At 34.8% G+C, this 19,713-nt stretch overlaps 1 protein-coding gene and 1 long non-coding RNA gene across 11 annotated transcripts in view; one reads left to right on the forward strand and one right to left on the reverse strand.

Annotated features, from left to right (window-relative positions):
• The window catches only part of LOC149793260 (uncharacterized), a 144,427-nt gene that overhangs the window by 98,805 nt on the left and 25,909 nt on the right, over positions 1-19,713 (forward strand). The window lies entirely within an intron of this gene.
• Positions 1-19,713, reverse strand: part of LOC149793264 (cell adhesion molecule CEACAM8-like) — a 52,642-nt gene that overhangs the window by 23,238 nt on the left and 9,691 nt on the right. For all 10 annotated transcript variants that reach the window (XR_016422732.1, XR_016422734.1, XR_016422733.1 and 7 more), the window contains exons 3-4: positions 9,574-9,966; positions 4,445-4,795 (exon numbers count right to left, since the gene is read on the reverse strand). Coding sequence is in view for 6 of the 10 variants with exons in the window: in XM_089967233.1 (XP_089823359.1) it covers positions 4,445-4,795; positions 9,574-9,966 (744 nt within the window). In the remaining 4 variants the exon portion in view is untranslated. The remainder of the gene's footprint in view (positions 1-4,444; positions 4,796-9,573; positions 9,967-19,713) is intronic.

A 19,713-nucleotide genomic window follows, 5' to 3' on the forward strand; every position in this document is an offset into this window, starting at 1 on the left:
TTCCCTGAGAAAATATCAGCATCTGGGTTATAGTCACTAGCAACTGGCCTCTGACTCAAACCTAAAATCAGTGATTCTGGTAGGATGTTATCTTAAGGAGCTCTGCCCTTATCACAAAAATAAGAGGGGAGGAGAGGAAAAATAAGGAGGGGAAGGAGAAAAAGCAATAGTTCAATATTTACCTAACATACCAATATCCATTATGTCTAGGTTCTTCGTCTATACATGAATGGCTGCTAAACTAATTTTAATTGATGTGATGGGCCCTGAAAGAAACATTCTATCATAGTTTTCACCTTGCATCAAGGAAGGTTTCCAAAATGTGTAGATTTGGCATGTTTGGTTCCTAGTGCCCACTGATCACAACTGTGACCGACGCCAGTAACGGTTACCAAAGATCTGTACGCAATGAATGACCAGCCACCTAAAGTCAATGGCATTCTGGGTCTGGGAGTACATTCCTCAGAAAAAAAAGCAACGTACTTACCCTCTAATGACTTGCTTGAAATACTCAATGACTGACCTTGGTTCCTTGAAGGATGTTGGCTCTCAGGGCAAAAGCCTACTCCATTGTAGGGTTCAGTTCTACACACACTGTGGGTAATAATGTGCTTGTGATTTGGAATGCGTTTATTATAGTAAGTAGTTGTGGAAGAGGTGTCAGGGGTGCACTCAATCCTAACAACAGATGTTGCATTCGTTTCACAAGTCACACATATTTTTCAAGGATGGTGCTCCTTTCCTTCTTATTCTTCAGAAAGCAATCAATCCGCTGAAAAGTATCTTACATCCTCAAAGGTGGCAACAGTAGTTTCTTCTTTGTAGATTATGTCGTTCCCTCTTCTATTTGTGGAAATGCAACCAAAAGTAGATTATAAACAATGAGATATATCTGACTCAGAAAGAGAGGAAATATATTGTACTTCTTTCATCTTCTTAAACAATTTAGGAAAGTTTCCCAGTTGTTGCCTGACCACAAACAACAAAAAGCATCTTATGTCCGTTTGTGTACATTTTCTGCATGAAAGACGTGCAGTTTCATTGTCTCATGGGATTTTCTTGTGCCCACACATTGAGGCGTCTGAAGAAAACATTTCTACAATAGGAAGCGTTTGTATAATAAGGAAGAACTTATGAAGTTTAATAACAAAGTGTCGTATATGCCTCACGATTACTTGTTTTAAACGAAAACGAAAATGTATTTCCCTCACAAATTATACCCTTAAGAACAAAATTGTAATAAAATAAATTAATGAAAAACTGGAGGGGCATGTAATGTCTACTAAGTACCGTTTGTTACTGATGTAAATCTGCATTAATGACAATAATATACAACCCCAATAGAGTATGTAAACACTAGATGGATAATTTTCATGATCCATTAGTATACACACAAATTCCTACAGATAACTACCATAACTATTTACAACAAATAGGGAGAGTAATTGGCTCGTCATGCTAAATGCACTAGTTAAATTGCCACTGTTACTCATCAAACAACGTTTTGGAAATTACGGACAGAGGATATCGTTTTGAAAAAATATAAAATTCCTGATATAGCATAAAACCAATGTACTATATTTTCCTCCAAGTGTTATCTACTCATGACGTATGATGTAAGCTAAAGAATGAGGACACACTATTGTGCAAGGACTGATGACATAGGTCATACTGGGTCAATGTACGTTCTAGGAATGGCTAGAACAGAAGGATGATGCATCTAACACATATGAGGTTTTACCATTATGGAAAGATAAATTATGAAAATAGTGATAGGATAGGTATTACTGAATTATAATGTCATATTTCAAGTCAAACAGGGAACATTACTTTAAACATAACTGCAAGACATGGTGAAAATCAAAAGTGACCTAGGGTTTCTGTTCCAATAAATTAAACCTTTCAAAGCTTACTAACATAACAAAATTGAAAGGAAAAGTTCCAAGTAAAATTGGTACCATCACACCATAAAAGAATGCAAAAAATGGTGAGAATCAAACTTAATCTATGTCTACTTAATGTAAATAATAATAATAATAATGAGGACTTTGTATAGCGTCTAATCTTTAGAAGCTCTAAATGCTTTACAACATTAGACAACACCAATAACATAAAAGCCATATAATGATAACAAAAAAAAACAAACAAACAAAACAACAAACACCATGAAATGAGAAAACAAAAACATGCTGACAATATTTAAGGTTGGAAACATTATTAGTCTTGTACCAAATAGTATTGCAATCCAATAAGTCATTAAAAAGTTGCCAAATGGAAACTAAATTCAATGGCAAAGTTCTTGGACAAACAAGGGACATAACCACATACCGTGCTTGCAGCAAATGGTGACAGTCAAACTTTACCTATTTCATTTTAATATCAAACCTCATACCAACTTTCATTTTGATCCAGTAAGTCCTTCATAAGTTACTGAGCAAAAAGGAATTTTGTGATGTGATGGACAAGGCAACACTATATGCTCCCGTCCAATGTTCGGTGTAGGGGGACGGAAAGTGTGGCATAAAAGACATCATTCACAGAATTGGGTGAAAGTTTTAATGTTAATAATTTGAAACAAATAATTCAAATATCCACACCTATGAGCCTGGATAACAATGACCCATTTGACAGCAAGTTGATGACAATTAAACCATATCCAGCTTATTAAACAATCATTTTAATAAAGAGAACACATCGCAGATTCTATCTTGGGAAACAGGTTTTATACAGGAATTTTTTTTTTTTTTTTTTGGTGGGAGGGTATATTGCTATTTCGGAGACAAACAGAAAATAGAGCTCCAGGTTTTCTGTAGCATTTTTGCACTAAGAATCCTATCGGGGAAACACTAATGCTATTCCTGCAGGACTTCTGAATAAGTGAGGAGTCCTGGCATTATTAATGCATGTTTCTGAAGTCATTGAGCTGAAGGGCTTTGTATATGCCCTGTAAAAAGCATTATACAAAACCTTTAAAAGGCCTGCTTGCCAAGGCAAGCTTTTATTGCATTATATGCTAAATCATACAATCTTTCAATCAATGGGTAAATAAAATAAAGGTGTTTTTTGCTTTGTAACATTCCAAGAAGATGACAAATTAGAAAGGTGTGCTTATGTCTTGGATGACTCTGCCAGTATCGCACAATTAAAGGGCACAGGTAAAGTCAAAAAGGTGACGCAACTCCATAAAATTGTGCCAGAAAACAGTAAAATTCAAACTTGACTTGGGACTTGGTAGTATATAACCTCAATACCAAATCTGCTTTCAATCCATCAAAGTTATCAAGTGGACACAGAATGGCAAAGTTGTATGTCCAGTCTTTTAGAACCCTTTTATAAAAAAGTACAAATAAAGTAGGATTGAATTTTTCTAAAAAGCTGGACAAACGCCCTGAAGATCATTCATCTCACCTACATTTTCCCAACTGGCAAATCCAAGAGCAGTTTGTACAGAAATCTGGTTCTCCACTACTGAAAAAATTTATAATTTTACTAATAGTGGCTGTCTGATGGCATATCATTGTATGTAAAAGTTCTAAAACCCCTCATGCCAGGATACTTTCAACCAATTTGTTTCAAAATATGTTCAGCAGTTTTTAAGCAGTCAAAGTCAAAAGGTTTTAATATTTATAGTAACTGTGTCAATATGTATATGCAGATGGGCATTTTTGTATAGAAGGGAAAGCCTGTAAGCTAGGTTGCTTTTCATTAACTGTTCAAATCTGGACGAATTCTCTTTATTGGTTTGGGGGAAATAGTTAAAATGTTTTGGTAGTAAACAATGGCCATAAGTGATGAAAGATGAGAATTTGTATAAATTAAAAAGCTCTCTATTTCGATTTATGTCAGGCTTGTACACATCCATTTCACAATATCTTGACAATGAAATACCAATTGTCGGCTAACAGAGTATCTCCACATGGCTTGCATGGCGACTAATTTGAATTGTACTGAGCTTGTTTGGTATACAACGTTTTCTAATTATAACACTGAGGAAGGGCTTGTATTTGCACTATATCATTTTGTGTCAAAACTGACCTCCGTACATGAAAACTGGATGTCTAAATTTGGGGTTAGGGTGCATAATCTTCTTTTTGTAAGAGCAGCCACTGTCTAGCATTATCACTATTATGGATATCCAAAAATATGGACCTTTCTGGCAACACTTGTGTACTGTAATTTTACTATTAGGCAGGTTGATGCCTACAAGTTGACCCTTACCCACTATAATAAGTTCAATATAAAAACACTCATTTAATAATGTAATAACATTATATTTTTTAAAACATAACACATTGAAACAATGACACCAAGACAAAAGCAAATTCATCTCATAAAGGCAGATAGTGTTTCCTCTTCGAATGAAATTACATCCAAATTATTGATAAATTCTAAATATTAAGAAGAGTTTCATATGATTTTTTACATTTTCAGAGCGTTCACTTACAATAGACACTAATGAGGTCTGTTTGTATGTACCCATCTCCAGCTTCTGTCATTGTTGTTTGCTGAACTGTGCACCTTATCACCATTTGGTTGTCTTCCTTGGTCAAATTCAGGGTCAGATTTTCTGTTCTCACAAACGTACAAGATCCTGCAACACTGGTGAGTGATACTGGGTTTATCCCATTTGTAACAACCATTCCTGGAGGCTGACCCCAAACATACTTGTACCACGAAAAGGTTCCCTGAGGCTCACGGCCAACATTTCCAATACAACTGAAGGTCGCATTCTGATTCTCTGCAAGGTGGATTGATGGGGTGTATAGTAACGATTGATTCCCAAACATTGGTGTTGCTGAAAATGTTAAGTACAACATCATTTTAATTAAGAGAAAAAATAAAAATACACGTGTTTGCAATCCTTACATTTGTTAAGCACTTATTTAAGCCAAGTGCCATTCTGACGAGCATTTGGAAATTCATAGATTGAACACCAGAAACACAATGCAGCATTATGTGGGTTTCAAACTCCCAATTGCCAATGCCATTGACCATTGCAAACGCTAGCTTGGTAAGGGACATGACATAAAATCACGCTGATAATTTTGAAATAGGTAGCCATAAAGACCCTTTTACTGGATAGCTTGAAAAACACTGCTACAGATTTATTTCAGACAAGTTAATATCTGTTTAGTACATTAATCATTGTTCCAGTCTGAAATTTCATACAAAGAGTTTGGTGGGGAGATGGTTAAGGGCAATTATGGGTGATAAGAGTTGCATTTTCACATGATCTATACTATTATGATTAAAATTTACTTTAATATTTTCTTTGCAAATAGGAACCAAAGTAAAATTTATATAGAAATTAAAATGAGTCAAAATAATATGGATAAAGATTTTTTCAAAACTAAAGATTATAAAACAGAGCAAGTTGACAAACTTGTATTTTTTATATGATGGACTGATCATATTGGATATATTATCATTAAATTATAAAATGTAAGCGTTATACAAGTAAATGATAGTTATGAAAGAATAATAAGAGAGAACAAAGAAAATATTCCAGTTTAAAGTCTTACCACCAACAATGTATGTGGCAATTTAATAAAATGTTTCAGATTTCAATGCAAATTATCTCATTCTACCAACTAAGCACAACCACCTGAAAAAGTCTGTGAGCCTTCCCTATTCCTGGTTCACGAAAATTGTCAAGAATGTCTTTGCCATTAAAATAGTCTTCAGTAATGTGCCTTATAAGAAAATCTTTAGGTTTTTGTTTTCAATTAATTTTCATGTAGTATAAATTTATAGTAATGCAGGCAACTTCTAGTACCACTTTTATATTACAAATGAAACAGCATGGTGGGGGGGGGGCTTTTAAGAAAAACACTCAAGTGTACTCCAAAATTAAATAAGACCTATAATAAGACCTGTACAACTACTTCATGAAGATAAAATAAGATCTTTCTGGATGTGAGTTATTTCCATAGATTTGTGATCTTTAAAACTATTAAACCACCTTAAAACTGTATGATATGATATAATTACAATTACATAATTAAATTTTATCCAAGCTGGCTTTGATATATCAATCGGAGAGTACCAGTGTTTCAGTTTACCCTCATTTACACGTCAGAGACAACCCCAATTGTTAATCTTAACCCCAGTTTTGACACCTGTTTGTTTTCTTTTACTCAGTGTGACCCCAAGTTCTGATACAATGGTGAATTTGTACTTTTAATCTTTCACACCTGAGAGATACACTGAGTACCCCATAACAATGCCTGAATTTACAGTATGCTCTTTGCTCAGTATCTGAATTGTTCTGATATTTTTCATCACTGTCATTTATCTTTTTATTTGTTATATATATGTTCAGCTTCATATCGCTTTATAGAATGTTATTTTATCTATTGATTGGCATTAAATGTTTTGATAGGTTCAACACGACAATAAAATTATAACAAAATATTCAGACCTGTTCAAATACACATTATAAATGAAGTTAACAATGCTCACAAGATACATGGAAAAAGCAGGAGAATTTTGTTCACATTGATCTCCATATCATGGACGAAACTAAAGTCATAGAACCTGTCTCGGACACATGCGAGGTGATGTTAAATCTAAATACAAACCAACATTTAAGATATTCATCAGATATATCCACAATCTGGATTTGATACAAATCTATTCATACCCGGTTATGTTACCAAGCCAATACACAATTATCAACTTGTTCACTGAAATCTAATTAAATACAAAAACCTCTTCGAAAATCACTTGTATATGCACAGGTGATTGTGTTCATAAATATAGTGGAGTACAAAAATGCAAACAATGACCTTTCACATGGATTTAAAATTTTCACGTCTGGTTTTCAAAACTCCTTCGTAAAAGAACATACAAGTTGGTGACCAAATCTGTATAAGTTTTTCAGAACCATTTAAATGTTGCAAATGAGATTTTAGAGAAAATGCCATGTCAATGACACCATTCATTCAAGGGGAGCAGTGGTAAGACTTTTAAGATTGTCATATTGGTCAAAGCTCTAGATTAACAGCATTTTTGCATACAGCCAATAAATTGACAAAACTGCATAGAGATTTTAAATGTGCTCAAATTATGTAAACATCATGGATTCAAAAGCTTTCTGCATATTGAAAAAAATAGAACGGCTTTCTTTATCACATCCTTCACCCTAGCCCAAAATGGAAAATTATTTTCTGATTTGGAAATTCTGTGTGTGCTCCTGGAGAAGAACAGTGGTACGCTTGGTGCTAATTATAAGAACAGACTCGTGGCTATAGACATTGCTGTGAAATTTGATAAAGTCTTGCAAAACAAAGTTATGGAAAGTCTGAATTTCAGTAAGTTCATGCACGCGAAGTAGTATGGATGCTACTGTGATTGAGCAAGAAATCCTATACAAGATAATCTAACAGTACAATATTCACCCCTTTGAAGAAATAAATCGTGTCTACATTATTTGTATTGGTCTATGGATCAAAATACATCCATCTCAGTACATTTAGGCAATAGGCAGGTGAAAATGAGGTGGACCAAGTGAATTTTCTAAAACCTAAAATTATCAACTTGTTCACTGAAATCCAACTAAATACAAAAGTCTCTTCCAAATTCACTTGTATATGCACAGGTGACAATGCTCATAAACTTAGTGAAGTAAAAAAATGCAAACAATGACCTTTGACTTGGCTAGGAGACCATCAAGTTCGGTTTTCAAAACTCCATTCAACATACAAGTTGGTGATCAAATCTGCATAATTATTTTTATGACCAATTAAATGTTGCTAAAGAGATATTAGAGGAAATGCCGAGCCAATGACACCATTTATTCAAGGGGAGCAGTGGTAAATTTTGTACAGTTGTCAATATGGTCAAAGCTCTATATTGAAGGCATTTTTGCATACAGCCAATATATTGACAAAAATGACAAGATATTTCAAATGTGTTCACATTATGAAAACAGCGTGTAGTCCAAAGCTTTCTGCTTATTAAAAACTAAAATACAACCGCTTTCTTTATCTCAGCCTTCATCCTAGCCCAAAATGGAGAAACAAATTCTGATAGGGAAATGATATCTATGCTCCAGGAGAAGAACAGTGGTAAGCTTGATGTTAATTATAAGAACAGACTCGTGGCTATAGACTTTGCTGTGCCATTTGATACAATCGTGCAATATAAAGTTATGGAAAGTCTGAATTTCAGTAAGTTCATGTACTGGAAGTATGGATGCTACAGTATCAGAGCAAGAATAGTATAAAGGATACTCTAACAGTAAAATGTTCACCCCATTTGAAGAAATAAATCTTGTCTACATTATTTGTATTTGTCTATGGATTAAAACGGGCATGTGAAAATGAGGTGGAATTTGTGCATTTTCTAAAACCTATTGTCCAAGACAGGTAGGTCAAAAAGAAACATAATTAGCCCTGACAAAATTTAACAATGACTGCCATGATGGATTTAAGGGATGTAAGAAAGGATTCATTTCCACTAAGGACCGACTGAAAATCTTAAGTCTTCTAGTGAAAACTTGATGACATGACCATCTGTCAAGAATCTTGTAAGTCACAATCGTCAATAATTTTTGTAGCTGATCAGGAAGCAGTGTCTATGGTTTCCTCATCTTAAAACTGGCCACCTTAGTAGTAGAAGAAATTATAAGTTGGTACCTAATGATTTTATCACGTGATGCTCTTGCAAGAAAGTTTTGATCCATCCATGAATATTTAGATTCAAGAATTATAAATACCTTTAAACATTTTGTGATGATTTTATTTAGTTTAAGATGTGTAATGTAACAAATGCATGTATGATACAAGTAATGTGCCTAATGGTATGCCATTTGTCATATTAATGTATTTATCTGATACATTATTTTTGTTTTTCAGGTGTAAGGCATCATCTTTGTCAGATTGGTACCATTTTAATTTAAGACCAATGACTAATATGTGAAAACTTTATGTCAATATAACTATCCATTTTAAAATCACTCCTGTGGAATCAATACTGGATGCCTGTTTTCAATCTAAGTGAACAATTCCTTGTCAAAAAGATAATCAGGGACAATAACAATGAAAAGAATTTAAAAATGACTGCCATGATGGATTTAAGGGATGTAAGAAAGGATTCATTTCACTTAGGACCGACTGAAAATCTTAACAAGTCTTTTAGTGAAAACTTGATGCTGACATGACCATCTGTCAAGAAACTTGTAAGTCACAGTCGTCAGTAGCTTAATCGGAAATGTGGAAATTTAATCAGATCAGTATGTTAGAACATTGAGAAAGTGTGTAAAATTTCATGGTTCTAAAATGAATAATATTTTAATGACTGAGCTCAAACACAGTCAGGCCATGCATGTAGGATAACCTGTCAAAAGGAGTCATAAATTCATTAACCACTGTACTATTTATGAGAAAATCTAACTTATGACCATGATAAAGCATGCAAAATTGTTTGACTAACAGCGTTCGAGCTATTATATAAAATGGATTCAAGATGGCAGTATGCACAAGTAAACATACAGACATACAAAAATAAAATAGAATGTCCCTTTTTGCTATTGCAAAGAAGAAAAGAAAAACATGTTTTTACTATACATACCTGCGACTACAATTTTGATATCACTGTAAATTATTGAATTGCCTTGGCCTGATACACTATGAAGCATTTCACAGCGATAGTCAGCTTCATCTGCACACTGTATAGAACTAAACTGAAGTATGGCTCTTCGGTTAGCTGATGTAGGATTTGTTGGTACAGTTCTTCCCACAAGATCAAATCCATTTAAGTAATATGAAGCATTTGCCAGATTATCTTCATAATATGAAACTACCGAATTAAAAAATGATTCAGTAGCACGTCTTCTTTTTAAATCAAGAGTTAAGAAACGTTCTCCTGTTGATAGGGTGTAGTCACAAAATAATGATATTGAATTGTTCCCAAGTTGTCCCTTCACAGCAGATTTACTCAATGTCACTGTACCTGACCTTACACCTGAAAAATAAAAATAATGTATCACATAACTACATTAATATGACAAATGGCATACCATTAGGCACATTACTTGTATCATACATGCATTTGTTACATTACACATCTTAAACTAAATAAAATCATAAAAAAAGTTTAAAAATATTTATAATTCTTGAATCTAAATATTGATGAATGGATCAAAACTTTCTTGCAAGAGCATCACGTGATAAAATCATTAGGTACCAACTTATCATTTCTTCTACTACTACGGTGGCCAGTTTTAAGATCAGGAAACCATAGACACTGCTTCCTGATCAGTTACAAAAATTGTAAACAAGTAAATAGCAGAGACACGATACACATAATAAACTGATAAATGATATATATAGTATGAAATCTAGCACGCAGTACATCATTTGTATAATGTTATAACCCTAAACCTAGAATCTAACAGAAAACAAAATAAATTTATTCATTATCTTGACTTTATAAAGATATATTTTTAGCTACAATGGGATATTTGTGAATAGCTATGAAAACTAGAGGAACAGTGAGCATTATATACACAAGTTTATTCTTTAAATTGTTTTTCACAAAGTGAGTGCTGCTAAGACAACATATTTGTCATATAGAAACCCCAATTAGTGGTGCAGCAATTGCCCAAGCATTCCCCACAACTGCCTGGAGGGATGGGTGAAGGCCCAATTATTCCATCAAACACCTCCTTTCTATTAGGATGGTGCCCCATAATTAAGTTTGGCTGTGGATGGGAGGGAGCATCAAAATTGTTTGAGATAACAGCTTGTCATGTATACACGCTAGCCTGAATGACAGTATGTGGCCAGATATCGTTGCAACAATTGCTGGAATAATTCATGTCTCCACTAGACTGGTTCTGGTTGGTTCCTATTGCATAAATATCTAAAACAGTATTTCAGAATCACATGTATGTTAAAGCCATATGAGTTCTAGGTACAGTAACAATCTGTTCCTAATTTATAGATCACAATAATTATGCTTCGAGTTGTACTTAATGCTTACCGCTTTCATTATAAATATGGGGAATACATGGGGATAAATATTAACAAATATTAAAAAATTACCAATCTTCTAACATCTTGAAGTAAATATCAACATTTCATTAGCGCGAATGACTTCTCAGGTGACGGGCACCACATATATTGGGCTATCAGAAGTTTGGAACAATGAATCTAATTCAAATGGCTAATAGTTTAGTGTTCCACTTAATAGTGTACGATATTCAATGATGGGATGGGGATCCTGTCAGGGTCTCAGCCAAAGGAAATTATTTTATAGGAAACTCTCATTTTCATGAAAATGTTCATGGGCTTCCAGCCAAATATTACAGTTTTGTCGAGGCCAGTATTACATGATTGTTCATGCAATATTCCAGTATTTCCATGGTTTTCATGGCTATAATTTTCCAGGATTTTCCATGCTAAGGTTTTCCAGGTTTTCGAACCTACCCTCGACAGATACTGGAATATTATTCCAAATACTATATGGTGTTCCATGCTAGAAATGTCCAGGGTTTCCATATTAAAATTTTCCACTGTTTTACAGCTTAAAACGGACAAAGCCGGGAACGTTAGTCCAAATACACCGTGGTTTTCCATGCTAGGATTTTCCAGCGTTTTCCATTCTTTTCCGTGTCTTCCTTTCCTAACGAACTTATAACTAACCTTACGGTGAAATACTCGCTGACTCTATTCTTCATCTAACTTTATATACCCAATTTCATACTGACATTCACTGATTGACAGAAAACAATTATATCCATAATTAAAAAAAAATCTACAAGTCAACACAGCATCAGAAAAGGTTTGTTTTTATTTTGTACATTTAATGTCTTTTTTCTGCACATGACTAGCTATAAAATGATAGTCATATTTTTGGTGGTGGAGGAACCTGTGAAGAACCACCCACCCACCGGAGGCTACTGGCAATCTACTCACGTACCCACCATAAAGACAAGTGCCTCAGAACATCAACTGCTCGGGACCAACTTAAGAAGTAATGACAAAACTTCGTAAGCGTTTCATCATCCCTTGCCATATACTGGTAGCCTGATCACGGGAGTTATTAATTTTGAACAATAATGTCCAGGAATCTAACATAAGACCACTTCTTCCTTGTAATTTCAAGTGATAAAACTATCTCTGATATTTTTCAATAACATGACTTTTGAATTAGCTGCAGTCTTGCACATGTTTGATGTCAGTTTGGCATTTCTTAATTTAAGTAGACCCAAAAATTAAACCAATCTTTAATTATCTCCAATGATAACCAGACAAAAAAAAAGAACATGAACACATTTTACTTTTGTATATACATTGCAAGTTGTAATGTACTTTAGACCAAATAAATGAAGTAGCTATATCACAACTTAGGGTTGGATAAATGGTAATATAAGGCTACATACTGGATTATACATAATTGTGTTACAAATGACTATTGAGATGGAGGGGGAGGTGCATGTTCAACTGGATAGTCTACTACTGGTCCCTATTAAGAGGTGGGTTTAGTTTTGCATAGTTTTGTTCTTTTAAAGAAATGAGAATTATATTGGCAGTGCGTTATCAGGGAAAATAAATAATCTTCTTCTTAAATTTAAAGAAATCTTAAACTTCCTAGATACAGGGGTTTATAAAAAAATGCAATAAAAAGTGCAACTCATACAAATGCATGCAAGACATTGGTATATCAAGATCATCCAAACTTTATGTATTCTCCTACAACGTTAAACGTGCAACAGACAAATATCATTTGAGTGATTAAACAATCTTATATAAAAAAACGTGTGTTGAACATTATTGGACAATGAAACAGGCAAACCAAGGACAGACTCTTTTGCAACATCATTGAAAGGGTCATACCAATAGTCCCTGCCTCAGTTGCAAAAACTGGGTTCAACATATAATGTTTAATTGCTACAACAGAACATTATGCTGCGAATCGCAAAAGTAATGTTGCAGATAAAGTGACACTGTAGTTAATGAACAAAAAAAAAATTAATCTAATATATTCCTCACTAGATGTAGAAATTGTTAGTTCAAGGTGTTAGTATTTTATAAAAGACATACTTTTCTCTTCAAAGAGCTTCGATAAATTGAGTAATATGTTCCATCAAAATTTTAGGGCACACGTAATTCAAGCTGTCAGCAGGTACACTAATAATTGGGTACCCGCCGGTTGATAATAACCTGGGTAATACAATAGGCAACTGGGTATCCATTACAATTTTTATTAAAAAAGAAAAACATTTCCAAGTTCATATCAAATACATCAAGAGTGATTGAGACACAGAATAATGATTATACTTCAAGGCTCATGTCGTGTGACTATTGGCTGCAGCACATTTATGCATCATTAGAACTCCATATGATATCCTTATTTTCTATTTATAATAACTGTACATGAAACAGCTCCATGAAAACAGACGGTTTTCTATTATGTGAAAACGTGTCATAAATTCATTATATTTGGATACACACATACGTAGCTGATCAGTCTAAATTTCATAAAAGAATATTAAGATAAATGGGCTTTATTGGTGTAACTAATGGATGTTATATGAGTTAAAATGTTAGAGGAGAGGAGTTTTGTCAAACTTAAAAAATATGTTGCATTAGGAAAAGGACAATTCAAAAGCATTTAAGTATAAGAGTTATAATTGCTGTTATAAGGGGAAACAATGCACAACGTGGGCATAAAAAGTACATATATATTACATGCCAGAATTACAGCACGTAGGAAAACGATTGTTACTACTAACCTGGTTCTGCAGATGTTGAACATTTTTGTCACAAGGCAAATTCCATATGGATTAGAAACAGAATACAAACACTACATGTACTGAACATTTTTTCTATATTCAGCACCTGATTCAACTGGTCTATATGTGTAACTTTCTCTGAATGAACGAAAACTGGAATTCTGCAATGATCAGGTTTCCGTGCTGTATTACATTACTCATATATTCTACTATTTAAAGTTTGTAAAGCGGTGTTGATTTGTCTTTTTCTGATCTGACATGTTTTGACGTTTGGAAAGATCCATCTGCTTTAACATCCATAACTGAGACCATTAACATTTCAATTAACATCTGGTGCCATTTTCTTTCAAACTACAGACTGGTTCACTAACTAACTAGGTTATCAAACAATCAATAAGCGATGCAAAGGTCACATTTAAAGCAACTAGTCTGTTGTCTTGGAAAAGGGTCATCGACAATTGCTATAAATATAAAATAAAGAAAGCACTCTTATGCTATTCTAACACATCAGTCGCATTTTCAAGATCGTTCTCTAATTTATGAGTGGAATTAAGTGATGACAAAAACGACTTTTTTATTCTTTTAGTTTTCTTTTAAAAAGCAATATAATCCATATACAGTCTAGCATAAAACGTAATTTGGTGCGAAAAAGCGTAATGATTACACCACAAGGGTAATGGTTTGCCTGTAAGGACATGTAGACAAGTTAGAGCGAGTGTTATACATAACTAATTTGTTAGTATGTTTAGTGTCCATACTCGCGTACTAATTACTAAGCCATAACGATTTAGTCAGTTTGTAACAAGCATTTTAACTGCAGATCCATGTAAGTTCCAAATGTTTGGTTTTTCTTACAGTTTTCCTTAATTATGGCTTGTAATATATAGACTGCTCGTTTTATTCCCAGATAATGCTTTTTGGGGCTTATATCAGTAATAATTACCCTTAAACTTCTCTTAGGGGATGGCATGTATGAACCTACAACAAAGCAGTCCAGGTTCACATTTAAAACATATTCCCTTTGATTGGGTACCTGGGTAATCTATCATTAGGATCAACGAATACCCGGTAGAAGTTTAAAACAAAATTGATAGCTTTACATGTCATGTACTTGTAATGGGGCCCTGGGTGACTGCGTGGTCTAAAGCACTGTAATGTTATCTCACCTATGTTTACATGCCTTCAAGTCTCGGGCTTGGCCAATGTGCTTGCCAGTAGCACTTCCATACCCCAGCCATTTTTACTAGGGTTTTCCCAGACTCTTCCACCACCGCTTATACTGGCCACCATGTACACCACGTATCATACACTGAAAAATGGCATTAAACCCTAACATCAACCCAAAACATCAACACCAAATGTACATGTAACCAGTCGTTATATCTTCTATACGATTAACACATGTCCCTGTAACTGATTTACATAATATAAGTCAACTTTTAACCTATCAAGACTTTAAAAAACAATTTTTTTCCTTGTGTCAATATTCATTTAATTCACTGACTTTTCTGCATCCCCTCTGACCGGATATCATCATTTTGTTTTGTTGTAGCTTTTGTTTTTATTTCAATGCCCCTTTATTGTACCCCTTTCAAAATGAAAGCTCACCCAATCAGATTAAAACTGGAGATGGAAGAAAACACTCAATATATCGTATTAACTGGCCATTCCAGGTAAAACCAGCTGTTATACAGAAAACATTGAATGTTATGCCAAAGAGTAACACTTCTGGCCTGTCGGATTGTGATCACAGTAGAGTTGGTTTCTTCCTAACATCCCATGTGATAAGGTAGTCTAGGGACAAAATGGTATAATGCAGCAGGTCCAGTGACATCATTCTAGTATAGCTATTAGAGCTTAGGTACCACAACAAAAATCTGTATGGTCCGCTGTATTCATGCTGCAATTATATTGTCTACCAACAATTCAACGTTCTGGAACAGGGCATGATACTTATTGTCAATAGCTGGAAAAATATCCTGCTATAATTAAAGCAAGGTAACACCAATTGTATACATGCTAGCAATGGGGTAAATAATTACTATCTTGATATAAAAGAAGAAAGAAATATTTCAGTGCAAACTAAAGTCACATTCCCTCCCCCCACAAACTAAATGGTCAGTATCATATAGTAGGTGCATTTGCTCGGTCATGTTAATTGTTGTGTTCGTTGCAACCAAAAAGCAGATCAAGTAGGACAATTAAGCTGATACTCTGAAAAACTGAGGTTAGAGAGCCTACTGATAAAAATAGGAAGTGTTGGTACTAAAGCCTGCAATTTTCAAGCTACAATCTTGATATAAGAGGCAAAATAACTCTCAGAGGGGTGCCAAGATCCAGGCAAAATATTTATTAAAAAGGGCCAGCGCACATGAAACACATTATCAATAAATGAGAAAATATTTACTGGACTTGAAACATTACCTAAAGTTCAGACAGAATACATAGCCAAGTCATAAAAATGGTCATAACCAAGATATAAAAATGTTACTATCAGATGCCTCGCTTGGCGCTCAGCATTAAGTTGTTAGAGTTAGGACTGGTGAACCTGTTGTGAGGATGATATGGCTGGGTGGGACATGATGCGACATGTCTATAACATGATATTTCAGTGTTAGACACATGATAAACTGCCACACTGCAGACATCGTAGCGATGCGACAAACATCGTAAAAAACCAAAACCTCATGTGCTAAAAGGATTATAAATATAATTATATTAGTAATATTCACCCCAAAAAATTATCTGTTTACTATTACACTGGGTTTAAAATTAGGTCAGATTTTTTAAAACATGACATATATTTAATATGATTTTTTGTGATATTTTTTCTTACCATGGGGGAAAAGTGACTGGTTCTGCATTGCACTGTAGATATTAATATGGATGGTTGGCTGACCGTAAACATATATGGGGGGGGGGGTGTCTTACATTGTATGGACCAACTGTGTAAGTAAAACAAATCCTATATGAGATTAATCCTATTGAAATACCCAGTTAACAACCAAGTAAAAAACAGTAACATTTAGCAGTTTCTTCTGACAGCAATTACTGATTTATTTGATGATTTTTTTATTTTGTTTTAAATTTACATGTCAAATAAGTTCTGATAATTGTATGTTATTTAAACATGAAATTCACTCAAAGACTGAGTGCTGCCAATCATCTTTGAGTCAAGAACTCTAATTACACAATCTTGGCCCTACATTGCAATTTTGTATGTTAACTTAGCATTACAGATTGAGGCCTGATTCTTGAAATCCAGCAAACATATCCAAACAAAGACTCTCTTCAGAAGAAAGAAATGTATGCTAGAACAAAATAATCAAGAGTTCCTAATCCCCTCTGACTGTCAGATACTTTTTTCTCAAATACATTCCCTCATTACACTCATTCAATGTTATAAACGCTCCATAGAAGCTAGAAAAGCACTCTACAGAATTAAAAGGGTCAGAAATTCTATATCTTGTTTTTAAATTTATGAAACTTTAGCAGCACTATGTAATACGATTTGCAATGTAATAACATGGATCAGGAAACATGGCACTCTATTGTCTGCTCATCATATTAGTATAATGCAGGTGTGAATCCACCAAACATGAATTGTTTCACATTACAAACAACATATCTATTGATTTTTAAGGATTAAATGAAGTTTGCAAATAGTAAATATTATGTCAACAAAACCACCCCATTACCTTTACTATCTCAGGTAACTAACAAGCAGCTGCATCATTTCAGAGATAATCAAGCTGCACACATGGCAGTGTACATGTCTACATTTGACAATGGATTTGTCCCTTTCTTTATATTTATCTTCTTAGATGAAATGGGATTTGCAATCAGTAAATATTATTGTCAACAAAACAAAAGCATTACATTTACTATCACAGGAAGCTAAGAGGAGCTCCATCATTTCAGAGGCAACCGTGTTGCACACCTGACACATACAAGTTTACATATGACAATGCATTTGTCTATTTATTTATATTATTTTATCTACATGGACCTATATAACTATGCAGAACATACGTAACAGTATTAAGTTATTGTCCATAGGAAATGCTTTAGATTTATGAAATAACTAGTGACACCTTTTGTTCTTTTAACCTGGTAATCATGAATGGTTTTGGGACTTCAACAAAATGACCAATATAATCTTGTAATTCAGAGTCTCACATTCTCATGATGTCTCTGCAGTCCTAGAAATGCAAAACTAAACAAGAAAGAAAAAAGAATACACAATTTACTCTGGGACCCTGGCACTTGATGCCTTTAACAACCATCCGAGAGCATGTCATGCACGCTGGTGAATCAGATTAAAATTATAAATGCTCATCTAAAGTGATACAAGTTGCCCCAAACCCAATCCGCCCAATATATGAAACTAACCAATCTGCCCATGGTAGAAAGCTTTATGTTGTCTTATGTCAATCCATCCACTAATAACAGACTATACTGCCAGATGCAAACGTTTTAGCCAATGATCATTCAGTTCTAAACAGGTACTTCATGTGGCCATGGCCTATAAGCTCCTTAGCTGTCAAAATGGCTCCCTTGGTGTGGTCCTTGGGAAAGGCATATAGCAACAAAGCACTCTTGTATCCACGCAGTTAACATCGTTTACCTTTCGGACCACACGATAAGGTCTTTGCTGTTGTGCCTTCTTCTTGGACGAACTTGATGGCAAGAGAATAAGGATTTCATCCCCTGGACTAAATTCACTTGTTTTCGTTTGACGATCATACAGTGCCTTGATTTTCTTTTGGAGATCTTTGACAAGAGCTCCGATGTCAGCCAACGTCTTGCTCATTTTTACAACATGCTCCACAGTTGACGTTTTTACATCTTCCTCTCCCGTAAACAAGCTTTGTAAAATTTGCACTGGCCCCCTAACTGGCCAACCATACAACATCTCAAAGGGTTCAAATCCAGTTTCCTCATGTGGGACTTCGCGGTATACAAACAACAAAACTGGTAACATCTTATCTCATTAATTCTTGTTGTCTGTACAGAAATTCCGCAACATGGACTTCAACCTCCCGTTCTCACGTTCTACCTTTCCATTCGCGTGTCGGTGATAAGGCGTTTTTGTAACTCCACGGATACCACTGGCTTATACAAATGTTTTGATAAGGTGTTAGAGAAGTTGGTCCCTTTGTCTGTTAATATAACCCTTGGAAATCAAACACGGCTAAACAGCTCAATCAGTGCTCTAGCTACACTGGTTGTCTCCATATCCTTCGAAAGAAAAGCTTCGGGATACCTCGTTGCATCTTCAACCACCGTAAAATGTATTTGTGTCCAGACTTCATTCTAGATAACGGTCCTACAACATCCATTGCAATTTCTGAGAACGGTTCTGTTGTCACCGGTGGTCAAACCATTGGGTCTTTCTCACCTACAGTCCGTTTTGTTGTCATCTGACATTCATGACACAATGTGCAATATATTTTAACATCGGAACACATTCCAGGCCAAAATAACGATTGGAGAATCCTCTCTTTTGTTTTCCTCAAACCCATGTGACATGTAAGGGGTCGATCGTGTGCCAGCTTCATTGCAAGCTTTACGATTAGCAAAAGACTTATATCTAATATTTTGCAGTGAAATGTTCGCAATCTGTAGTTTCGACAACATGTCCGCATTTTTTGCTGAATGTTTGTCAACTTCAATGTCATGACGCTGATCAGTATCTGCTGTCTCGATGCTGTTGTTGACAACTTCATTCTTATCCTCATCCTCATATTGGTCAGTATTTTCCACGGTCCTTTCATCGTCGACTCCTTTTACCATCGACCTGGTAACAAAACTAATGACCCTTTCTTGCTAAGTATATCCATCCCCAATAGGGCAGCAGCGGCTAAATTTGAAACAAGACTCATTTGCGCTGGTCCCTTATAATACGTAGTGTCGATATTTACCACAGCCAGCTGTGCGGTAAATGGCTGACCCACTGCTGTGTATAATGT

Source organism: Sinohyriopsis cumingii, chromosome 8, assembly GCF_028554795.1.
Source record: "Sinohyriopsis cumingii isolate HCF-2022 chromosome 8, ASM2855479v2, whole genome shotgun sequence".
Taxonomy (NCBI): domain Eukaryota; kingdom Metazoa; phylum Mollusca; class Bivalvia; order Unionida; family Unionidae; genus Sinohyriopsis; species Sinohyriopsis cumingii.